Genomic DNA, 27149 nt, shown 5'->3' on the forward strand with positions numbered 1-27149 from the left:
AAGGCTCTGAAGAAAGTACAGTGTGTGCTAAAGCAAAAGCTGAATGAAGGAAAGGAAGCATAAAAAGCTAAACCAGTAAACAAACTGACTCAGAATAACACAAAGCATGTCTGGAATTGATTTGGTATAATTACTGGACTCAAGCAATAGTGTGTCCAAAGAAGGCAAGCACCTCTACACTTAATGACTACAGACCAGTGGCACGCGTCACACATCATGAAGACCTTTGAGAGACAGTTCCTGGAATATACAAGTCCTTTTGTGGTAGGCCACCTGGACCCATTGCAGTTGCCTATCAGACAAAGGCTGGAATGAAGAATGCAATTATTTATCTGCTCCACAAGGCTTTTCCTCACCTGGACAAAGCTAGCACCATTCTGAGGGTTATGTTTTTTGATTTCTCCAGTGCCGTCAAAACCATCCAAACATCAATCATATGGTCATGTCACTTGCATAATTTTTTCGATTCTGCACTTAATGGGTTTATTGATAAAGAGGATGAGACAGAGTATAGTAGTCAGGTGGAAAACTTTGCTTCATGGTACAAAGAGAATTGTCTGCGTCTTAACATCAGCAAAACCAAGGAACTGGTTATTGACTTTTGCCACACCAAACAGCCTCTATGTCCAGTCACTACTCAGAGAGTGGATGTAGAGGTGGTCCACATTAATGACATGTTGGACTTGTCTCAGAACACAGATGAACTATATAAAGAATGGGCAGAGCAGACTCTTTTTCCTTAGAAGATTGTGTTTCTTTAATGTGGAAAGCAACATCTTTCACATCTTCTACAACTCTGTAATGACCAGTGTGATTTTTCTAAGCTGTGGTGTGATGGGCTGGTAACTTCATTTCAAGAGAGGCCCACTAAATCAACTTGGTAATTAAAAGGGTAAGCTCAATTATATGATTCTCCCTGAAGATAATAGCAAAGGAGAGAATTAAAACAAAACTGAGTGCCATAATAAGAAAATCTACACATCCATACTTTCAGCTAACAAATCATGCAGCAGAAGTGTGTCAAGGAACCCTACTGGGGATTCTTTGTACCAACAGCAATATGCCTGCATAATGCCTCACTGTGACTGTGACAGCCAAGTCATAAGTTTTCGTTCTTTTTATTTTTCATGCTTTTTAGACATTCAATAGTCATTTTAAAAACCATAGTGTATGTGTATGTATATACTGTATGTATGTATTTAGTTATCTACCTATTTATGTATTTATTTAAAGAGCTTATATAAAAAAAAACTAATTTAACCCTGGGGGAAAATAAAGTTCTAGCTATCTATTCTGCATCACACTCACAGAAAGTATAAAGTGTCCTAATTTCAAAATGTGACCTTCTATCTAGCTAAATACATTGTAAAAAAAAAACAAAAAAACAATCAAAGCAATATATTTTTGACTTACCAAAAAAAGGCTTTTGATCGTGTACTCCGACCTTTGGTTTTACCATCTTCAGGAGAGCATGATGCTCCTGCCCTGTGTGTCTTCTTATGATGCTCCAGATATGTTTTTTTGGCAAAGGCTTTTCCACATTTATTACATGTATGCAATGAAAAGTTTTTTGTTAATTTTACTTCATTCCCAGTCTCCAATGCTTCTCGCTTACGGGCAGTGGGTGAGCTTGAACTACCATCACTTTTTGCATTCAAATCTCTTTGAGGGCCTCTTTTCACCACTGTGTTTAGTACTACCTCAATAGGTTTTTTCACAGCTCTACTCTCGAGGTTAGCAGTAACTTTAGCAAGGTATCGTGAAGACTTCTTATGTACTACTGTAATGTGTCTTATGACATCTCTTTTACGTCGAGTCTCATATGAGCAAAGTGGACATCTATAAAACTTTATATAAATATCATTACCATCTGTATGTAGGTCAATATGTTTTACCAAGTTCTGCTTGGATGTGAACTGCCGTTTGCAAAGCTTGCAATAAAGCTGTTTGAAGTCAAACCCCACTGAAAGTTTAGGCTTCCTAATCTTTGTCTGGCTTACTGCTGAAATAGAGCTAGAAGACTTTGGACTATCATTTTCCTGTTTAACTTTAGTCTTCGAAATCAGTGGAGTATTTTTTTTCTCTAGAGGCTGCCCAACTGGCTTTGTATCATTCTGTAGGGGCAGTGTCACTTCTTGATTAGACGATTCAGCAGGTTGCTCAGTTGTACCAGGTGTTTGCTCTTTCTGGTTTATTTCTGAATTGCTACTTGCACCATTTGTGCTTTTTTCTAATCTTATCATCTTGTGGACTATTCTCATGTGTCTCTTCAGCATAAGCGGTGATGTGTACTTTCGTTTGCACAGCAGACATTTGCAAGTAGTAAGATTGTATTCAGCTCTAGAAGACCTTTTCCTTCGTGCTAAAGATGAAAACTTCTGAGGTGAAATATTAGAATCAAGAGACAAGGGCTGTCCAGGCTTTGTAGCAATATCAGGAGTAATTAAGTCTCTCCTGAGTCCTCTATGCACTTCATCAAAATGACGACGAACATTGGCTTTGGTTGCAAATGACTTATGACAAACAGGGCAGCTCCTCCCATTTGTGGTTCCTCTTGGGCGTCCTTTTGTACCAGGAAGACGGCTGGAATTTTCTTTCTTTGAGTCAATGTGATTTTTTATTTCATCAATCTTTTTCTTGTGTACTTTTCTAATATGACGACGCACACTGCGCTTGGAATTGAAATCTTTTCCACAGATACAACAAGGCACATGGGGACCTGTGCCATCACAGTTTGAGGTCTCATCAGGTGATAGTTCAGTCTCTGTTGCATCATCTCCAAGAATAATTTCTTCTTCCTCTGGAACATCCTCAACAGCAACTGGCTCTACAATTTCTACATCTGGAGGCAACTGTATCTGGTTTATCTCTAAAGCAGGTTCATCTTCACGTAATTCAACGACATTCTGGACACATTTTTCTAGCTGCTGCTCATTGTCATCATCTTTAGTAACAAACTGATAAACAGCATTTCTGTTAGTCTCTATAGGTTCTAGTCTCACAACAAATTCCTGCTGGTCCTTTCTTGGGTATATAGCATCCAAAAGATCTCGTATGGCTTGGCTCTGTTTATCATTTGAAACAGGAGGGTCTGAAAAGATCAGAAAACGCATATAGTTAATTGCATAATTCCATTCACTCCTCTATTTCCAGAAACTAGTTAATACAAATTAGAGTTCACTGCCTCCAGGTGGCCAAAACTGGACAGAGCAACAGTTCATCACAAGTTGCCTACCAACCTAACCTGCATATCTTGGAATTTGAAAGAAAGCAAAATTACATATATTCATGAAGAATTTACAAACATTACAAAAAGTGGGAATGAACCAACACTTCTTAATCTATGTAGCAGAAATGGTACCTACTACGCCATAATGTTACCCAATAGCTCACTAATTAGAGTGACCAATAAACAAAATGCCTTTAAAAATGTAAGACACAGGAAATTCCTATATTAAACCATCTCAGGAACTTCCTAAGATGTACTCATTTACAAATTTCAGAGCAATTCAGTAATTTTCCGATCATTATTATGCATATATTTGGAAATGTAATCTTGAAAAAAGCAACAGTAATTAATAATAGTGTACAAGGTGACAAACATACATGTGAGACATAAACATTACAAATAATGCAAATGTGCTGTTAAGATAGTAATATAAGAATGAGAAATTAAGGAAAATCTAATTTCAGTTTACAATATTTAAAACGTAATAAAATAAAAATTGAAATGAACACAGTTTCAAATCCTGATTTAAAATGCTTTAGTCATAACCTGCAATTAACCCCTACTCATTTTGAGAAGTTAGGCAAGCAAAAAAGATGCTATAAATACATTTAGACAACACTTGACATTACTTTCCCATTGAGCTTAGAGAGGGTTGGTTAAGATTGTTCCAATTGACTGAAATAGGTTGACACACAAGTAGAGGAGTGTAGTATATCTGTGATTTTATCTTTGCATAAACTTACAATATCATGTCTTACTATAAACAATACAACTAAACAACTGCAAATTATTGTCAGTCATACATTATCTGACAAATAAGCAACTAAAATCCCCCAATAAACTGTATAAATCTAGGGCTCAAGATTAGTCCCTGATAAATTCTCGATAACTTATTTTGAAAGATGTGTATGATACACAATTTAATATTAATTAGAGTGTACATCATCAATTACTGAATTCCATTACTTGTCAGAGATATTGAGAGGTCCCTTTATCAGTGTTGTCTAAGGTTATTTAGAGCTGCACTCCATGAAATTAGATGACAAACTCTAGGGATGCTACTTATTGTTGTCTTCATTACTGGCTAAAGCATATGCATGCCTAAATACTGATGGAAGATTAAGGGAGACAGAATAATTTTGAAATGGAACCTGACTAATTTGTAAATGAGAAATATGTTGCATTGTGGGAAATCCATAATTAAGATCGTAGGGTGCATAAAGATTGTCTAAACAGAGGTTTGTGAAGGTTAGGATACCCAATGACTTGCATGAATGAAATTCTATGCAAGTTAAAGAGAATTTTATCATATTATAAAAAAAAATATCTTGGAAGGAGACGACGCATGATTTTCTCGGAGACACTTTAACGTCCCGCAAGACAAGTCAGTGAGACAAATGGACAGCTGCTGTACAGGCTTCTACATAATCAATGTGCAGGCCGGCAGCAGCAGCAGAAAGCCAGCAGCTGATCCGACCACATCTCCTTAGCGTGCGTTCAGACCCCCCCACCCTTCACAACGCGAGTGGCAGAATTGCAAAGTGGCTGGTGCGTAGCACGCCCATTTGATAGGAAGGGGGTGGGCAAACGAAGCAAGCAGGGGACAAAGCCCCCTAAGTATATCCTTATACATAATTTGATACTATCTGTATGTGTGGTGTTCGCGTCAATACCTCGACTCAATACAAGTTGGAACCATGCAATGGGGCTCTGGCTCTGTCTCTGTAGTTAGAACATAATGTGGCAAACGCGGATGCAGTATTGCATGATTAGCTAAGAAAGTTTGAATGCTTCAGTGACACCGCTGGACGGCCGAGTATAGTAAGTCGGTGTTGGTCCGAGCAGATAACCATAAGTTCGGTTGGTTTTTGTAACATTGGTTTGGTGGGGCGTACTTTCCAGGACTAACATCGTCGACTGACTTAAACACTTTGACAGCTCCGGAACCGTAAGTAATTTAGAACGTATCGCCATTTGCTTGGTACGTCGAAATCTATCTTTGGGCAGTTCAGTTTTGGCATCGGTCCTTCTGACATCTATTGGCAAACTGAGTAATGACGGTTGGTATTAACAACGGCCATTGTTTAAATTTTAGCTGATATCAGATATAAAATGACCAAGCCAACATAATTATTACTCCGACTCTGATTAGAGTTGTAAAATACGGCTTGTTTTGAAAATTTGTTTGATGGAAAAAATAAAATGAGGTGCGCCGAAGAGCTGAGTTCACGTCTCTCGGCCCCGTTTAAACAGGAAGCTCTTTATTACATCGGCCGAAAAGGTTTATTTTTAGCACAAATCAGTGCCATGATAACAAAATCATTTCAAGGACTTAAAACAACAAATAATTCTTTGCAGACAAAGTATGGATTTCACAAACAAAAGAATTTGTAGCCCGATTTGATCGGGCTCCCAGTCGCTAGTATAAAAATAAGCATGCAGTGGCAATAGTGCTTGTGTGTTACCCTGCCTTGCACCCAATGCTTTCTGGGATAGATACTAGCTTCCCTGTAACCCTGTTCTGGATAAGCAGATTTACAAGATGGATGGAAGTATGCATGAAAGCACAGAATTGCATTGTTGCCTTAAAGAGTTACCAAAATTGTATTGTTACTGTGAGTAAATGATACACGGCCAGATTTGCTAGTAGACTGACCACAGTTATTGAATACTAAAGCACAAAGCAAGGCATATGAAACAAGCATTGCTTTGCATTTAGTCTCAGAAGTTACCTTCTGCTTTAAATTTTTCCAATGTCGTTCTTTTAATAGGAAAACCATTCACTTTATCTCCGTAGTGACCTAACAACCAGGTGGCACTTGTGTACAATTTAAGGGTCTACGTCTCCCAAGGATTACCAAATGAGTGTATTGTTTTTTGTTTATTTTTTGCTTAGCAGTCTGTAGTCTATTCCTTCAGTATAGCTTTGTGATCATTTCATACTGTCAACAAGCATACCTGGATATTGGCTTACCGTGCACAAACAGTGTATTTAACTTAATTCTGCTGTCACAGATGATCGCTAAGACATCACTATCTTTTGAAATTGTTCTTCTGACAGCAAGTGTATGATAGTGTTGGTGTGATCATAAACAAAGATGAGGTAGGTGAGGAGGCATCAAAGCTATGCTACAGCAATGTCTGTCTAGCATTTTTCTTATTGATGTGTAGTCTGTGGCAAACAAAATGGATGAGCTTTGACTTTGCATCAACTCAAATAAGCAGATTATGGATTACAATGTCATGATTTACAAGGAAACCTAGCTTAACAACAACGTTCCAGATAATGTAATAGCACTAGACAGCTATTTCGTCTTTAGGGCAGACAGGAAAGTAGATGAATCTTATAAGACCAAAGGGTTGAAGCGGTACATATATGTAAATAAAACCTGGTGTAGGGACTCTGCAAATTAACTGTTCTGTCAAACTGGACTAAGTAATGATTAAATGCAGAGCTTTATCTTCAAAGACAGTTCACCTCCACTAATATAATTGCAGCCTATATTCTCCTGATGTTAATGCTAAGCTAGCAAATCAAGAACTATATGCTGCCTTTAGTAAAAAATAGTATGCACACTCAGAGGGTGATTTTATTGTTGCATGGGACTTTAATCAAACTAACTTAAAATTGTTCCTCCCAAATTTCATCATAATGTTTCCTGCCCCACTCAAGGAGCCAATATTTTACACCACATTTACACCATCATTGTTGAGGTTTACAAATACTTATTCTCCCAACCTTCAACAGGGGCAGTCTGACCATTTCTGTTTGTTTCTACTCCCCAAATACTTACCACTTAATAAATGTGTAAAACCAACAGTGAAGCAAGTTTAAGTATGGCCTGAGGCTGCTACCTCTGTACTGCAGTATCATTTCAATCGTCCAGGTTATTACAGATTATACTGTACATCCAATAACACAACCCCCCCCCTACCAGCTATGCATCTCTTTCTGACGAGCTTAACAACTTTGAGAAAGACAATAAGGAAATACCGATTAAAATGGAGCCACCCCTGATGTGCAGCATTTTAAACTTTTCACCACTGAAGTGTGTACTGCACAGAACAAAGTGAATGTGCAAAAGGCTGCCTGCCATTATGGCATCCGTGGCCAAGTGCTCCTGGCTCGTGTGGAGCAGCTAGAAGATTTCTTCATTGACATTTTCGATCTGTCTCTGTCCCTGGCCCACACTGTTGTTTAAACTTGACTCAAGATAAACAATGTCCAGGTGGCTAAGCAATTCACAAGAATGGACATTAATAACCTCTGCATGATTGTACTCACCTCCATTATTTTGAAGTGCTTTGAGAAGCTGCTCCTGATTTATCTCAAAGCATACATACACCCACAATGGACCCAAACATATCAACAGAAGATGCTACTACCCCCACCTGGACAACGGTAGCACCTATGCAAGGATGTTGTTCATTGACTTTATTTTAACATTTAATATCATCCCCTCCAAGCTGGTCACAAAGCACAGTGAGCTTGGCTTTCACACCGCCCTCTGTAAGTGGATTTTGGATTTCTGGACCAACAGACCACAGTCTGTTAGATTAGGCAACTACACTTACTCCACCATGACTACAAACTCTGACGCATAGGACTATGTGCTGAGACTCCCTACTCTACTCCCTTTTCACTTATGACTGTGTCCAAATACATGGATTTAACACAATCGTTAAGTTCTGTGATGACATCACAATAGCGCCCCTCATTAATAACAATGATGGGCCAGCCTACAAAAACAAGGTGCAGCACCTAAGAATGTTTTGTTCCAACAATAACTTGGCCTGAATATCATGAAGACCAGGGAGCTTACTACGGAATGCAGGAAATCCAAAAGTTGTGGGCACACACCATTCACCTCCCCCCCAACTTTCTTCATTGATGGAATTAACATTAAATATGTCTAATTAATATCCTGTTTTAATATCCTGGGTGTTAACATTTTTGAGAATTTTGCACAGTCCTTCAATACCGCTATCTTGGTCAAAAAGGCACAGAAGCACCTTTACTTTTTGAGGAGGTGGATCTTGTCAGTTTGTAGTGAACATCTACCACTGCACCATCACTATCATTCTGATCAATTGATTTAAAATACAGTATGGTAACTGAATGCTGTCAGTGCTGAAAGTCTCTGCAGTGGGTGGTAAAAACAGCCCAGCATATCACTGGTGCCTCATTACATGCCACTGAGGACTTCTAGTGAAAACAGTGCATGTGGGAGGCATGTAGCACCAAAAGGGACTCCTCTTACCAAGCCAAGGTCTGTTTATGCTGTTACCTTGTAGGATGCAGTACAGGAGCCTACATTCCAGCACCTGCAAGCTCAGGAGCAGCTTCTACCCTGCAGCCATCGCCCTACTGAACTCAAAATCCACCTGACCATACATACATATACACCCTAGGACTCTGTACCAATAATAGGTCTATCATGTTTGCATTATTAATACCTTAGAACTATCAAGGCTCTGATGTACTTGTACCTATACAACTGTCTGCAGGCTTCTGTTATTTAAACTGTTTTCATATTTTATTGTACTTATTCAATCCATATTATACTTAGTGTATACACTGTCCATATTGTATTTTAACTGTCACTTATCATTCTACAGTAGAGTTATATGAAAAAGTTTGGGAACCCCTCTCAGCCTGCATATTAATTTAATCTACTTTCAACAAAAAAGATAACAGTGGTATTTTGATTTGAATGCATGTAACTGCTCAATACTGATTACTTGCAACACCAAATTGATTGGATTAGCTTGTTAAGCCTTGAACTTCATAGACAGGTGTGTCCAATCATGAGCAAAGGTATTGAAGGTGGTCAATTGCAAGTTGTGCTTCCCTTTGACTCTCCTCTGAAGAGTGACAGCATGGGATCCTCAAAGTAACTCTCAAAAGATCTGAAAACAAAGATTGTTCAGTATCATGGTTTAGAGGAAGGCTACAAAAAGCTCTCTCAGAGGTTTAAACTGCCAGTTTCAACTGTAAGGAATGTAATCAGGAAATGGAAGGCCATAGGCACAGTTGCTGTTAAAACCAGGTCTAGCAGGACAAGAAAAATACAGGAGCGGCATATACGCAGGATTGTGAGAATGGTTACTGACAACCCACAGATCACCTCCAAAGACCCGCAAGAACATCTTGCTGCAGATGGTGCATCTGTACATCGTTCTACAATTCAGCGCAATTTGCACAAAGAACATCTGTATGGCAGGGTGATGAGAAAGAAGCCCTTTCTGTACTCATGCAGCAAACAGAGTCGCTTGTTGTATGCAAATGCTCATTTAGACAAGCCAGATTCATTTTGGAACAAAGTGTTTGGACTGATGAGACAAAAATTGAGTTATTTGGACATAACAAAAAGCGCTTTCCATGGCGGAAGAACACTGCATTCCAAGAAAAACACCTGCTACCTACTGTCAAATTTGGTTGAGGTGCCATCATGCTGTGGGGCTGTGTGGCTAGTTCAGGGACTGGGGCCCTTGTTAAAGTTGAGGGTTGGATGAATTCAACCCAATATCAACAAATTCTTCAGGATAATGTTCAAGCATCAGTCATAAAGTTGAAGTTACGCAGTGGTTGGATATTCCAACAAGACAATCACCCAAAACACAGTTCAAAACCTACAAAGGCATTCATGCAGAGGGTGAAGTACAATGTTCTGGAATGGCCGTCACAGTTCCCTGACTTTTGAATATCATCGAAAATCTATGGGATGATTTGAAGCAGGCTGTCCATGCTCGGCAGCCATTAAATTTAACTGAGCTGGAGAGATTTTGTATGGAAGAATGGTCAAAAATACCTCCATCCTGAATCCAGACACTCAAAGGCTATAGGAGGCGTCTAGAGGCTGTTATATTTGTAAAAGTAGGCTCAACTAAGTATTGATGTTATATCTCTGATGGGGTGACCAAATATATGCACCTGTCTATAATTTTGGTATGATGCATATTGCATATTTTCTGTTAAACCTCCATAAACTTAATGTCATTGCTGAAATACTACTGTTTCCATAAGGCATGTCATATATTGAAAGAAAGTTGCTACTGTGAAAGCTCAGCCAATGATAAACAAAAATCCAAAGAATTAAGAGAGGTTCCCAAACTTTTTCATATGACTTTATATACACTTCGGACATATTGTCTGTACAACCCATCACTGATGTACTCATTTATACGTATCTGATTATCTATAATTGAATAGATGCAAAACTACATTTCGTTGTCATGGCACTTAAAGTGGGTATAGAAAAGAATCACCCCCTTTGAAATATTCCCATTTTTTTTGCTTTACAGCCTTAAATAAAAAATGCACAAACCAATATTTTTTCCAGCTTTACTTACTCAATGCAATCTATAACATCCAAGTGAAAAATATCACAGCTACAGTTTAGAAGAATTTTAAAAAATAAAAAGCAAGAAATACTGAGATTAATAAAGGATCACCCCCCCTCCTAAACAATATTTGTAAACTCAATCAGTTGTAAGTAACCACCATTTATTTCCATTGCAGACCATGGTTACATTATATGTGAGGAGGCACATTGTGCACTATTTACCGTAGATACTCACGTATTAGTCGATCTCGCAGATAAGTCGAGTGTATTTTTAAGCCGAAAATTACGAAATTTGTTATGACCCGCGAATAAGTCGAGGGTAAAACTTGGGTTTTTTCATGGCCCGTTGTCTTAATAAGTACGGTCTTTTCACCAATACCTGCTACAGTTCGATTCCCCGGCATATGAAATGTCATTGCCGTTTCATTCATGTTACCAATGTTACTGAGATCAAAGTCATGCCTTTGTCTTTGCTTGATAATAAATTTATGAAAGGAACTGACCTTTTCATCTAGATCTTTCGGCAGCTTCTGCACGATTTTTGTTCGCGGACGAAGGCACAGCCCATATCTGTTTATAAACCGTGTACACCAGCCAGCCGATGCTTGAAATTCCAACAAAGGCTTATGTGGTGTTATAGGTCCACAGCTCTCTTAGCAAAGGCTGTTTTAGTTTTTAAATAAATAATCACCGCACTCGTGACTTAGCGAGCCGCAGGGCGATCTGCGGTGTGGCCGTTTCTCACCCTAAATCCAAAGAGGACTGTTTCATTTATGTTAGGTACAATGCCCAGAGGAGACTGGGCAGTCTAATGGTCTGGAATCCCTACAGATTTTATTTTTTTCTCCAGCCGTCTGGAGTTTTTTTTGTTTTTTCAGTCCATCCTGGCCATTGGACCTTACTCTTATTCTATGTTAATTAATGTTGACTTATTTTATTTTCTTACTGTATCTTTTATTTTTCTATTCTTCATTATGTAAAGCACTTTGAGCTAATTTTTGTATGAAAATGTGCTATATAAATAAATGTTGTTGTTGTTGTAGTGCACAGGTGAGGGACTGCCCACATCCGTGATTGTTCCTGTGGCTAATGTGCTGCAGCTGCTATGTCCTCTCTGCATATAAAGAGAAGCGTGACTCAGATAGAGAGGAGGGAAAAACGGAGTTAAAAAAAACAAAACAAGGAAGAGAAAGAAAGACGGAGGTGGCTGGAGAAAGCAGGAGAGGGAGAGAGAGAGAGAGAGAGAGAGAGAGAGAGAGAGAGGGTGTGTGAGTGAGCGAACGAGTGCTCGCAGGCAGCTGTGTGAAAGCCAAAACGGAGGGAAAAAACAAGGAAGAGAAAGAAAGACGGAGGTGGCTGGAGAAAGCAGGAGAGAGAGAGAGAGGCGGTGCGAGCGAGTGAACGAATGATGAGTGAACGAACGAACGAACGAATGAGCGCTCGCAGTCTGCTGTGTGGAAGCCTGGGTGTTAGGCCGGGTTTTTAAAGGATTGTATTTCTATTTTATTGATTTTTAAACCTCCACGTTTGCTTTATGGATTGTTTATTTAATGAAGAGTTCTTTCGAATCACTGCACTGTTTACTTTGAACACTGATTTTGATTGACTGTTTTAAATAAAAGCACTGTGCACTGTGCCATTACCCAAATTCTATGGAAAATTGTGTTGCCCCGCGGATAAGTCGACCCTGTTTTTTATGAATGAATTTTAAGGCATACATTTTTCGACTTATACGCGAGTATCTACGGTACTTAAGTATGTTTGCACTGATGAAATGCAAGTATCATTCTAAAACTATTTGTTATATTAAATTATTTTTTGTTTGATTTGTTTAGTTGCAGTTTACATGTTCAAATATAATATAATAAAATATATTTTGCTTGATCTCAAATTAAAAAAAAAAAAACGACTCCAGAAATCAATTTGATATAAATTAAGCAAGAAGGACTTCATTTTAGCATTTTAGGTCTATACTGCGACATATATATCGTTACCATCTAAAATTTTGTAAATATCATATATAATTTTGCTTGTATTGCAGTGATGCTTAGTAACTCTTAACATCTCTCCTCTTTTTCCTGTCATAAGAGGCCCTGATAAGATCATCATCAAGGCTGCTCCTTATCCCCTTGAGACAGAATTGACCATGTACCTTTTTAAATAGTGTATTGCATAAAATTAGATTATCAAAAAATCAGTCAGAATTGTGGCAAATTGTTAACACTGTATTGATAATCAAGTGTAAAAGAAGAGTTGCCTGTCTCATCATACTCTGGACTTATAAAAATAATTTTCAGAAATGTTTCATTTTATTTCTAAACAATAATAGTTTCCGTGCATCTACCCCTTCATTGCCAAATCCACGTAATACAGAGCCTAACCTGACAAGATTAGGGGTGAAGAAGAAATAAAATCCAAATTGAAAAAAGTTAGTTCTCAAGAAAGACAAAGATAATTAAAAAAGAGAGAGAGAGAGAGAAAAAAATGAAAGAATATAATGCATCACAAATGAAAACCATTCAGCTACCTTCAGAAAAGCAGAAGGCAAGGATTAAAAAATGCTAAGGCACATCAGTTAGTGTATATTTTCATTAGTAAAATAGACAGGCTTATGCTTCTTAATGGGCCATGAAAGACAATGAAATATAACTGCCATATATCTGATTTTCCTTTTGTTACTAAAACAATTGTAAAAATCATCATTTTTACAGATCTTTCAATGATACCAATGGACATTTTAGTTACCTCTGGCTCATTCAACAGAGTTTTGAATACAGTCTGTATCTTTATGGAGCTGCTGACTTTAGAAACCATGCCTAAAACAAAAAGCTATTTTTAATTATCACACCTTAAGGCCATTCATATTTAATTTTTGATGTTAGTTTTGATGTTTAGATTATTGCTGTATGTTATTTATTGACTGCCTGCTGCAGCTCTTAGTACTTAATTAACATCAAATACTGCAAAGTATGACGTTGGCACTTGCACTCCCAATCCATCATCCACCATTTTCGCGATTTTTTTTTTTTGACGGATTACTGGGAGGCAGTTTAAACTGTACCCTATTCTGATTTGTCATTGCTCACGTTATCTGGTCCAACCAGACAATTCCATTTTTGTGCAGGGCTGTATTTTCAAGTATCACATTCATTTAAAGCCTACAGCTGTTTTTTGCATGCTTTTTTCAATCAACTATGCCTGACTCATATCCACTTCATGCTTTGCAAACACATCACGACAAAAAATGATACTAACAATAATGAGAAAAAATATTTATAAAAGCATATATGATGCAAATGCATATGCAGCATCCACACTATTAAACCTACATTCATATATACTGTATTTGACTCTATAATTATTTTTAACTCAAGTATTTTGGCTAATTTAAGAGCCTAACGTCTAAATAAATAACATTCATAAGAAAAAACTAATTTGAACACATTAATGTGAATTTTTAAAAGATTTGCCAATGTGCTTTACAGACAATCCAAGTTTTAGTAAGTTATTCCCAGGAGGAGGACCATTATGCTCTGTTCTTTGTAAACTTTTAGCAGTTGGCAGGGTTTAGTTGTATATCTTGAACTTGTGTGTTCATTAATTCTTCTTTTTATTTTATTTTTTTGTCCATTTACATCTCAACTTTCCCTCCTATTGTCTATTTTTGGGAAAAAAAGACAATGAAAGTTTTTTTTCTTTAGGCACCATTGCAGCTAAGCTTTTAAAGCTTTTAGGTGGGTGGTTCATAATTATTAACCTTTTTAAAATTTGTCTCCTTCATTTTAAATTCAACTTTAATGGGGATCTCAAATGCACAAATTAATAATTCAACTACCTCAGCCATTAACATGTGGGAGAAGATAATGACATTGTTCAAGTATATATTTGACTTCCATGCAATTTCTGTTACTTTTTTTTTTAATTGCTTTTGGCTTTGTGGAGCAAGGAATCTTGTTAAACACAAATGTAAGCACAAAAAATAAGACAGAAAACAACATAGTTTATTAATAAACACAATGTAACCTTAAAAAAATAAGTTAAAAATACTGTTTAAAATATGGGTTGGAAAATCTTCATGTGTCCAAAGGGTTACAATCCTCAGTAAAATGTGGGATTATTAGAGCAGTGTTTGATGTTGCAGCTGTTGATTGCCTGTCTGTATCTGCATTTCACACACAACTGAAAATCTCTCTTTTTTCTTCAACACCTCAACTCTCCAAACCTGTCTCACCTCCCCAAATGACGTCAAAACTAAACTTTTTTTTTTTTTTTACTTTTGCTGTCCCTGTCCTCTAATATACCAAAGACCACAGCATGCCCAGAATACACAGTAACCCACCTCAACAACTGAACTAATAAGTTCCTGCAAACAGCAGTACACAGTAATTATTACCAGTACCTATAGTGTTAAAAAAGTGAAAGAATTGAACAGAAGACAGAAACAGGAAAAAAAACAGAAAACACTAATAAAAGCAAAATAAGTGCTTGGAGTTAAACTAAAATAAATATAATAACATACTTTAATCTCATAAATATACACAAGATAATATTATAAAAGTGAAATGTAATGATTACAAACCGGCCAGTCATTGATCATTATAGAGGAAGCATAATTACAATAGAAATATAGAACAATAAAACAGAGCATATAGATGAAATTCAGGTAACTTAACACCAACAAAACTGAGAGTAACAAAGAATATTACATACACCTAACATTATTAAACCTGTTTATTCTTTAGTAGTGTTTCTTCTTTCTAATCCCCTTGTTACAGATTAGTAACCAAAGCCTACAGCAGCATATTCATTTGCACTGTCTTTTCCATTCCACTCCACTGTCAGATTATATTTAGTTTATCAGGGATTAGTTTGTCACCAACCCGTCTTACATCTTCATGCAAATTAAATGCATGGGTAAGAACTGCAGCACAGTCATTGTTTAATTACAATTACACTCAGCCCTGATACAGCAGCTGACATAGAAAAGTCGTGAAAGATATAGGTTTGATTGTTCTGAAAGAGAATCTTTCTTTTATCCAGCACAGAATAGCTAATTTTCATTTTGTTGTGACCAAATTTAATGAAGAAAGCTCTCTTAGATGATATACCAGGTAAGCAATATGCAATTAACCTTGATTCCAAACCCACCGCTGAACTCCAAAAACATTTACAGTTTTTCTTTCAAATTCTTTTAATTTATTTAAGAGATTTTATTTTATCTTTACTAAAGCAACCCTCCTTTCACTAGCATTTGTTACCATTTATGCCAATTGTTCAACACAGGATATTTACATATATTTAATCTTGGACATCAAAGATAAAACAGGAAGCATTTTTTATGCTGTACTCTGAATAACCCCCAGCCAATATACCAACGGTATTATAAGAATCTTTGCTACCAGACAGACACACACACACTTTATTAATCCCAAGTACTAGTCTCACTTTTTGGCCTCGGTGTTGAAATGCTTTCATAACATTTATTCTTTAACAATCTTTAAAAGTACATAACTCACTTTAAAACAAGACATTAAGACATAAAGTCTAGTAGTAAAATAAAATACATGACACTGCTTATTATATCATAAGCATGTTTTCACATTTCACCATAGACAAGTAGATGACCATACAATAACAGAAAATATTCATTCAGAATATTGTGTATTAATGCCTGATATGTGATCATCCCTAAAATTTAAATATTACAAGCATAAACAAAGATCAGTGTATAAGATACAAAATTTCCTGGCGTTACAAACTATGTTCTTACAGTGGAGTTCATGAATCCTCTCGTAAGAAAACTTAAATTTATTAAAATGTCATAAATTTTTACATATTAATACATCCTCATAATTTCATTAGTACACCTCTTGCTAAAATATTAGTCTCTACTGTAACAACTCAGAAAAAGTTACCCGCAGATATCATACAATGATTTTAGCAAATTATATTTATCCATAATTTTATGATAAAGAAACAATTGGTTTTGGACCGCAATGCTACAAGCATGTGTCCTAGCTTTTTATAAAACACCTAGATAACCTTTCAGGCAGTCTCATCCTAAGTTTTTATAAAAAGCTGACATAGGCAAATAGGCAGTCTTTCCAGGTGCATACCCGAGTTTGACTTTAGTATGCTCTGAGAAAAAAAATGATTGGTTTTATTTTTAATTTTCCAGAGTGGTTTTCTAAAGGCATAAAGCCATGGATTCTCAAAGGCATTGCACCTGCATCATCTCCTCTGGACTATATTATTATGTACTTTGAAAAAGCCTTGAAAGGATATTCTACTCTGTAAAAAGGCCTCATATAAAAGATTAAACTACAAATACTATTAAATTTAAAGTTTGTAAATTGACATCTGCTTTGATAAGACAGTAAAGACCATTAATTGTTAATAGTACCTTTTATAACCAGCAATGTCTCAGTAGAGTGGTCCACAAACCAATTCAAAGAGTTGATGTTTGTGGAATCATTTCTCCATAAAGCTTATTTTTGTCCTGAATGGACCTGTGAAATTTTGCAATTACACTAAAACATTTAGCGGTCACTCCATTTTGAACATTTTATTTGTATTGTTACTATGTATGTACTCTTGTGCAGGGTTCTCAACCAGCTAAGTGATTGGTAAACAATAAATAAAAACAAAGAAACAGAGAACATTCTAGTAGTAAGATGGAGTTCCCAGAACATTCTAGTTATGAAGTGTAACTTTTAAGAATATTCCAGGAGTGAGTAAGAGTTTTTATTTAAACTCTTTTTGATGACAAAGTCTCAACAGAAACAAAGGGGAAGATGGTATAAAGCCTGCACACAGCCTCTGTTATCAGGCATAAGTCGATGTCATAAGCTAACAAATTAATTTGAACAGCTGAAGTTGGAGGATCTGGTAACAGAAAGGACAACATCAATTTTTGATTGATTTTCTTAAGTAAAAAGGCAAATAAAGTTCCCAGTCATTCCTGAAGAGCCCTCCATAACAGTGGACAGATAATCCAATATTCAACAAACTTTGTTAACTGTTGGGATGGTAGTGAATGACTCAGCTGAAAGAGGAATAAGTGCCATTTAAAAGAATAATGACTGTGGTGCACTGTGCAATGGCACTGTTGCACAGTTTCAGATTCAGCGCACCTGGTGCCATAAACTGAACAACAGGGAGTCAGGAGAATTGAGACACAGATAATGATGACTGTTCCAAAAAATAAATACATAAATAAATAAATTCTGTTTTATTCCAGATGTGCCAATAACTATTTACAGCAATGTCTTGAAAACATATACAGTTCAATGCAAGAACAAAAAACAAAAAAATAAGTGAAGGGGCTCTATGCAATAATTACAGTGACTGCAAAGTAAAAAAAAAACTTTTGAGAAAACAATTCAACAAAAATAAACAAAAAGCCTTTTCTTCCTCTTTTTTCTTTGATAGAAAATTCACAAGGGACAGACAGAAAATGAAACAAATGATACAAATTAGAAGTAAAATGTCCTCACTAATATATCAGAAAGTTTATTCTTCGACTGGCTGCAAGTCATAACAAGAATTTTCCAACCAAAGACAATGTTAATGTTGTAGATCCAAATGTGTGCAATAGTTGTCTATTATTTAGTTCAGATGACATTAAAACTGCCACATGGAGTTACCCCTAAATGCTGTTAATTTCCATTAAAATGTTGTGTGCTTGTTATAAGCATGATATAGCCTTGTGGAGAACAAGAATTTTTTAGGCTTTTTTTATTTTGGAGCCAAGATTAATTTTGGTATCTGGCATACTGTATTAATCTCCAAGGGGAAATTATCTTTTTGCTTGACCTTTGGAGGTCAGAGCGCTGGGTCAGCCATTGTACTCCTGGAGCAATGCAAGATTATTCAGGATATTTTCATTTAAACAAACTCTTGAAAGCTGTTTTTGTAACAACATGCTTTTAAAATTTGGATTAACAGAGGATCATTTATGTTAGGGTTGTAACATTTTTTATTGTAGTTTCATATTTGAAACATCAGCTGGTTAAAAACTTTCCAAAGTGTAATATTTAATGATTGAGTCAAAGTTATCAAATTTTCAAATATGACAAACTTCTTGTTCTTTAATTTTCTAAATCTTCCCCTTTTTTTGTCTTTTCTTTAAAGCCTCCTGTGTGAAATCATAAAAGACTGTTATAAATTTAGCATTGGCAGATTGCATTTTCATATTCAGCCATGGAGTACTCGTACGCTGCTTTGGCAGTCCTGCTAACTGCTTGTATGTCTCTGTGATTATGTATTTCTATCTCTTTTGTGCATTGAGACACTAAATAAATTTCATTTGGGTATTTAATCGCTGGTAAAGATAAGCCAAATAGCCACTTTGTTTAAAACTTGCTTAAATGTTTCTTTTTCGTTTTTTAAACAAATCAAATTTCACAGTTTACATTTGAATAGGATTTTTTTTCCAATCAAGTTTGAATAATGCTGAATAATGCTCGAATAGTGATGTTCATTCAGACAGCCCAGGAATTTATTGTTGTATATTGTGTATCAGTAGTATCACATATGTGAAGAAAATGACATCACATTTGTGGACATTAAAAGCAGGTTGTAACTTGGATATAATTTTAACAATGGCCAGTACAGTACTGAAAAGAAAAACAAACAAATAAACCAAAAAACACCCCAACGTCAGACATTTGAAGGAGGCTTTTACTGGTTTTAGACTCGGATGGAAAGGAGATAAACTACCTGAGCTGTATTTAATGCACTCAATCAAACTGTTTTTCGAAGAGCATCAAAATGTGCTACCTGTTAGCATCAAGCAAGAAAAAAAATGGTGAGTTGAGTTCAAGTTCTGTGTCAAGGCTTTTATCAATACAGTTTTGTAGCTTGCAAAAGCAAGCTGCTTGTTGACAAGAATGAAAAATATGATAGATTTGATACATTATCTATATGTAAATAATGCTTCTAGATGCAATACATACACCAAGGGTGGACAAATTGTAAATGCATATAGTAGTCTGCTGTAGGCATGGGTTATATAAAAAAAAAAAAAATCTGGTTAATCGTTATTTTTTGTTCAAACAATTTGATATTGGTTCTTAAAGTTATTATTCGCAAGATGATATAGATGTTTTAAAAAAGTAAATGCCATTGCATTGTATTAAAGCAATAATATGTGTGGACTCTGATGTGGTAATACATGTATTAGTTAAAATATGGTGAATTTTGAATGAGTTCAGTGACGTGAAAAAGCTTTTTTTTTTCTTTCTTAAAGAGCAATTATATTTTGTTCCACATCTTCCAAATACTGATGTTAACTATTCATTACTAATCAAATATTTCTTCTTAAAATGTCATTCCATGCTTATACATATGTTATGAAGTCATTATGTAGACACCCTTCAAATAAAGTGTTACTGAAATTAGTCACATTATATTAATATTTCCTATGCATAGTTAACTAATTTCTAAGAAAGCCACCACTTCAACTATAAAAGTGCATGCTAATTCAGTCGAGATCAAATCAATATCAAATCGGGGCAAAGTGAATCAGAATCAGGTCAATCTGCTTAACTACCTGCTTTACAAACCTGGTAGTTCAGGTACACTATCTGGTATATCAGCTTTATATGTGTGGAGTGTTACCTGCAATGCTTTACAGCAATTATTTTTTGCAAAGTTTTTTTGTACATGAGTGCATAGCAAACTTTTACCACAATATAAACAATATTACATTTTATTTTTTTTTTAAAAGGATCATGTAATGCTGATGCGTGGTTTTCTTCCGATGTACACAAAAATATATTATGAGAAATGAACCAAACCGATTAGTTTCTCTGTCAAAAACATTATCACACCCTGACCCTGATCTTCAGGGTTATTTTAAAGTGTTACAGTATGTATCCTTCACAGTGTCATTTACTTTTAGTGGACCACAGTCAGTGATCTATGTATACAGCTGCATTAAACTTTGTAACATTTGGACCATCTAACAAGTTGTCATGTTAGTAAAGATGTGCTTTAGGTTTAAAATAGCATCTTTACCCTCTGCAGAGTTTCGGCTAATAGTAAGGAGCATTTTTACACCCTCCAGTATGCATTTTTACACCCTCCAGTACCAAAAAGGAAGGCGTTATTTTATTTTTGGAGCTAAAGATATCTTCTCCATCTCCTGCTTAAACAGAAATTATAGAATGATCCCTTAAATCTATTTTATTATTCCATATATATCATACAATATCTCTCTATTATAATAAAAAAAAAAGCCTGGGATAAGACACAACTTTTTCAGAGAGATACTTTCATGTCGCATAAGATAAAACCTTGTGCAAAGAAATTTAACCGCACCTGGGGCTAGAAATAAAAGACAGAGTAGATGACAAAGTAGAACGTCGTAAAGAATTCAAAACCATTGGCGCAATTGTGGAAGACGAATGTTCTCTTCGTTCCCTTGTACTAATTCATGTCTGTGAAGTAGGCTTTACTAAACCTTGTAAAAGCATGCTTTGTTTTAGCAAACAGAAAAATATTTGTGCAAAGGACTCAAGGTCTGAGCATTCCACACATGAGTCTGCCTTATCACGTTTTCCATTAGCTTACATCTGAACGCCATAACAAAAGGGGCCAAGAAATCAAGTTGCACAAGGGGCATTGAAGGGGCTCAAGGATTGTGTATAATAGTGTTGACTGCTACATTTCATAATGATATTAAATCACACATTCTAGGGGTATAAAAACTTGCCGCACCCAACAGATGGGGTTCAGAAGAGCCCTGACGCTGTCATGTACATTTGATTGTCTGCTTTTCTGAAACTCTTCTCACTGTGACTCTGAAACATAAAGCTGCTTTATAAACGCACCTGCTGTCTGGTCTGAGTTTTCGTCCACACAATACACACGCAGAGCAGGTTAGAGATAATGAAAGTACTAAAATTTGAAAGTCTCAAAAAAATGATAAAGATCACATTAGCACAAACAAACAGAAATTATTACACTGTGAAATAACGGAACAGCAAAAAGTGATCAAATATATTGTTCGGATTTAAACTTTAAGTCGGAGACTTGTAGATCATCTAATTTGTGTTGCCATCAGGAAAAAGTAGTGTTTCTCCCCAATGAAGAGGTGTATCCATGAGAATTAAAAGATCTGTTGATTGGTGAAAGTGAAATCCACATACACGAGTGGCAGAGCTGCAAAGTGGTTGACGCGTAGTGCAGACCGGGAGGGTTGGCGAGCGAAGCAAACAGGGGGTGAAGCCCCCTAGTCTTTATTTAAAAAAAAGATAAATTAATTTTGATCAAGTAAAAAGGTCAAAGGCATAAAGGTTTCTTGGAAAGAGTACATATAGAATGAAAAATGGCAGACACGTCTGAACATCCCATCGACTGAATGTGATAACTGAGAATCAAAAATGCCTCATTAACTTCCTTTGCGTTAATCTTGAGCTTGACTTGGGCTCGGAATTTTATGTTATTACGGTTAAAACCGACTCAGACTCTTGGTGATATTTAATAATCCAGTTTACAGTGTGAAGCCAGAATAACTCATGACACAATATTCTGCTGTCATCTAGTGGATGAAATGATATTATGCTGCAAAAAAAAAAATATATATATTTCTGTGAGTGCGACTATTAAGTTACTCATCAATATTCATAAGTGGACGGAGCCCTACAACCAAAACACAACGAAGTATAACCAAAAAGCTGTCAAATCAGCTTTAGAACAAACTGAAACTAAAGCATTAGTTGAATCAAGTGATAGTGATGACAATGTGAATTGGTCATCAAACATTAACACAGATAATAAACAAATGGATATGGCAGGGTAAGAACGAACACATGTGCTACATGTGGTGAATTCTGTCCCGTGAAGCTTCACCATATCTATCTAGAGTAAGTAGCTTTGTGTAAAAAAAAAAAGGCAGCCGTTTGTCCCCTAAGTACTGCTCACAAATGAATGTGAATAATTAAGCTTGTTTTAACCGGTTACACTGAAGTAATGGAGTAATAGTGCCAAGATTTAAGAACAGGTTTCCACAAGTAGGCGTGATTTTATTATTATTGTTAAATCTTTTTATAAATACAGTGGAACCTCGGTTTGCGAGTAACTTGGTTTACGAGTGTTTTGCAAGACAAGCTAAATGTCTTGCAATACGAGTAGTATAGATACACTTTGTTTGTTGAGTGTCATGTGATCACAACTGAGCTGATGGTCGGTCGGTCCCTCTCTCTCTCTCTCTCCCTCCCCTCTCTTGAGGGCAATCGTCTCCTATTCTCCGTCTGAGTCTGCGTGCCTCACTCATATAGTCAACATCCATACGAGCGTATACTGTTTACTACAGCATTGTGACTGTGTGTGTGTGTGTGTGTGTGTGTGTGCGCGCGCACGTGTGTGCTGTGAAGTGCGAGTCCCCGTCTAGCGCCCCAAAACACGAAGCTGAGTCTCAGTACTTTAACAACACCAGCTTTATTCAGCTTGAAACAGCAACAGCGCGGTTATTTATTGTAGCGGGATCTTTATAATGTTCCTTGTATCACCCATTGACGGCAGGTGCTTATAGCATGTCCTATCTTTTTGGATGCGCTTATACGGCGAAATGCTACAGCGCTGGGAGTCTGCGATTGCTTTGGGACACTCTTCCGCGTGTCGTCCCGTTGGGTGGAATCCCACATGAGTTTAGAAACTCACTCACACCAGCCATGATTCATTTTAAAGGTAAAGTGCAGGTTAATTTGTTTTATGTATTTTTACTTTATATTTTGTATTAATCATTTTTTTATGAATAGTTTTGGGTTGTGGAATGAATCATCTGAGTTTCCATTATTTCTTATGGGGAAATTCACTTTGATACACGAGTGCTTTGGACTGCGAGAACGTTTCCGGAATGAATTATGCTCGCAAACTGAGGTTCCACTGTATTTAAGAATCAATTTGTGTTTAATATCCATTATGTTTATCAACATAAAAAAGAAAATTTTTTTGCGGTTACATCCAGTTTGAATCTATTTTTGTTAAATACAACTTAAATACATTTACAAATGGTGAAAATAAACTGACTGCTTAGCTACTGATGGGTTACTAGCTTGCTGGCATTTTATGTAACAGGAAAAGAGCACACGTGCATAAACTAAGAACTGGCATACTTTGTGTAAGCCAGTCATATCTGGGTTAATAAAGTTATCCTAAGACTACCTTTCAAATTTCTTTTTCACTTTAGTCACTTTTCACCAGTTAAAATTACAATTAGGGCAGTTAGGGCACAGGGTTACAAAAAAAAACAAACCAAACAAACAAACAAACAAAACAGAAATAGGCAGAATCAGTCACATCTCACAAACTTCTTTACAATCCACCCTATGGTGGCTATAGATGGAGAGACTTGGGCAAATTAATTAATTGCCATCAAAATTGTCATTATTGTAAAAAGCCTATTACCAACTCAAAAATGTGTTCATTTGAGACTTCTGATGGCTGACTAATTAAACATAGTCACTCTTATTGGGCATTTAGCACCCTCTCAAAGGTTAAGAAGTCCCCTTTACATATCTAAGAGAAACCACAAGTAATAACTGAGAGTGTATGACTGATGCAGCATTAAACAAAATAAAATTAGTTAAACAAAAATAAAATCTTTCTATGAATCCTGTAAAATCACACATGAATCTCTAAGTTTGGCAGCAATGCCAGCAGCAACATAAATAGTAAAGAAAAAAATAAAACATCAGCATACTAAGTGCACAAGACGCCTAAAAATCCAAGGTAAATAACTTTAAACAGAAACAATTTAGTTTATTCCCTACTTCTACTACTGTGATACCGTAATAGTAAAAGACATCTTCTTGAGCTGAGAAGGCTGCATGGATTTAATCCAGCCCTTCAAAATGCTCAAAGTTGGCTCAAAGAATGTAGCAAAAATTATTCTGCAGCATTCTTTTAGTTAAACAGTGAATCACATACTTGAGGTAACCTGTGGAAATTAAGGGAACATGTACTTATGGAAGACAGGACGCACTTCCTCTTGATTGTAAAATGTATGTTCCTACACATATTTAATCCTCTGTAAAAACAGGTTAAAAAAAGATAATGGCCATTACTGTGTCTTTGTTTCTAACATACTTTTACTAGTGACTTTCTTCTCAAAGTTACCCTTTGTTTCTTTCAAATGGACTTATAAGGCGTTTTTTATCTCAAAATATTATTAACAACAATACAGACTTATCTGTCAGAATGTGATACACAAACACAAGCTCCAGAAGCCACCCATTCCCTCTCTCTTAAAACAATTTGTACAGTATATGCATTATTCAAAAGTCACGAAAACAAGACCCTTATACAGTAATATCATATGGAATCTCAACATTTACTGGAATTGACATTGGGAGACTTGAAGAACAAAAAAGTCTTAAAAGTCTAAAATCTGCTTTTAAACATTTTTCAGGTAACCACTTGGACAGTCTTGGTGTACCAAAATTTTGAGAAACAATGCTGTAGTTAACTCTGGTTAAAGTACACAAATGTTTTGATATATTTACCAACTGCAGAATTTTAAATCTATTGTGGGGGTGTTTAAGCTAATATGCCTCTTCAATGTTGTGTGATATGTGTGGTAAAAACCTTAGGCATGGCAGACCAAGGTGACAGTCCCTATTTTTAAAATGGAGGCAGAAGAATGTATTTCAATTAACAAAGAATCATACTCTCTTAGCCTCCCTGGGAAAGCCTATATCATGGTACTGGAATAGAATCACTTACAGTTGGGATGGACTGGACCAACTCTTTGCCCTTGCACAAATATTTGTAGGGTCATGTGAATTTGCCAATGTTGTAACGTAACCTATATCCAGGTCCATAAACCACATGACCATGTGGTCCTGTAACATCTGACTGCAGGTGTTTCAAAACTATGGAAATTCTGGACTATTTTCTGTATTTTCTCCAGTACATGTATTTCTGTAGTAAGAGTTATGTTAGCATAACTGAAGTTAAGTCTGTTCATCATGAGCACTAGACTTCACAAAGAGCACATCTTGTCCCCAGTGTGAAACTTTCATGGTCAGGTCAATTTTTATGTGCAAAGAGAGTGTCCAGTTTGTCAACCTAAAGTTTAAACATCTGTTATTGACAAATAATGTCCTCTTGACCTCAAAAGACTGATATCAAGCATGAAATGAAACAGTTGGCAGTTTAGTGCTGGGTTCAGAATTATCACCTCCAAATCCAAAGTCATGGTCATCTTCCAGAAAAGGCAAACAGCTTCCAGAAGAGGAAGAGTAAAAGGACATTAGATTGGAAGTGAGACTGAATTGGTGCAACAGCAGCATATTTGCTGATGCTGTACTGGACCACAGCGGTTAATGAAGAAGTTCTACTTATTTCTCACTCTGCCCAGTTCTCAGTTAATTGTAATTTTATAACAGAATAAGAAATTATTGTAGATTTCATATGAAAAATGAATGTTAATGTTACCTTAAACCCATTACCAATATTTACTGACTGGAAAAGATCCTAATGCCTCCAAACTTTGATTTTATCAGGCTATTTAATGTGTGTATAGGAGCCTTTTAGGGGTGATTTATGGATGAAAATTTGGGAACTCACAAACAGCTAGACCCAAATGTACTTAATTATATTAAGAAGTTTTTCAGACAAAATAAAGAAATACATACATAAATAAATGTGTTGTGAAATGTGACAATAAATCACTCAATCAGTGATATGTGAACATAAAAATTATTTCATTAAATATGTTCTTGTTGGTGTTTTCTTCATTTAATTGATTATTTCTTCATTTACTCACTTTAGCCGACCTCACACACGATATACATCTTGAAATCTAAACTGTCATTTTCATCTATCAAACTTGAGAGAGTGGGCTCTTAGTGAGTACTGTTTCCGATTGGTGAATCATCATTAAAGTGCACATAAGTGTTTGGCTGTAAAATGCCACATTTATAGCAGACATTTCAGATGCAGACTAGTAAGAGGATAATGAATTCATGGCTTCTTGATATAAAGTGGCTGCTTCGTGTCAGAATTCTAGCCACCCTTTTCTTGCATTTAAATCCTCCACAGACTTGCACAGTCACAACTCTGAGAATGTGTTTTGCTTGCCTCAGGAATGTTGTGTCTCATAGGCATAAGCAAAGTTGAGACTGTGCATATGCTCTCTAACAACGACTTACCAAACAAAAATCAGGGCTAGCCAAAGGCCACTCTCTCAGCTTTGACAGATGACCATGACAGTTTTGATTTCAATGCATATTTCATTTTACTTATTGTGTCACTGAAATAAATAAATGAGGACATTTTAAAATAAATACATAAAGAAATAAGCAACAAAAACATTTTGACACATTATTTATGCTCAAATATTTTTTATTCATACAGTGTTACATTTCACAACATATTTATTTTAATTTTATCCAAAATACTCTCTTATAAATTATAGACTTATTTCAAATTTACTTTTTCCCTTAAGTACTTGGAAAAATACTTCCCACATATCTTCAATTGCACCTTATTTATTGCAGCTTACTTGAGAAGTCTCAATGTGGCTTACACGCAGATTACTATTTAGAAGTGCATTAGCTAGTGTA

General features: G+C 36.0%; 1 protein-coding gene across 6 annotated transcripts in view; it reads right to left on the reverse strand.

Annotated features, from left to right (window-relative positions):
- The window catches only part of znf800a (zinc finger protein 800a), a 159013-nt gene that overhangs the window by 4458 nt on the left and 127406 nt on the right, over window positions 1–27149 (reverse strand). For 5 of the 6 annotated variants that reach the window (XM_039761177.1, XM_039761172.1, XM_039761178.1 and 2 more), the window contains one exon: window positions 1410–3091. In XM_039761177.1, coding sequence (XP_039617111.1) covers window positions 1410–3091 — 1682 coding nt within the window. Of the gene's footprint in view, window positions 1–1409; window positions 3092–27149 lie in introns of those variants that run through there. The other variant, XM_039761176.1, reaches the window with a different exon arrangement.

The sequence above is a fragment of the Polypterus senegalus genome, chromosome 8, assembly GCF_016835505.1.
Source record: "Polypterus senegalus isolate Bchr_013 chromosome 8, ASM1683550v1, whole genome shotgun sequence".
In the NCBI taxonomy this organism is placed as follows: Eukaryota; Metazoa; Chordata; class Cladistia; order Polypteriformes; family Polypteridae; genus Polypterus; species Polypterus senegalus.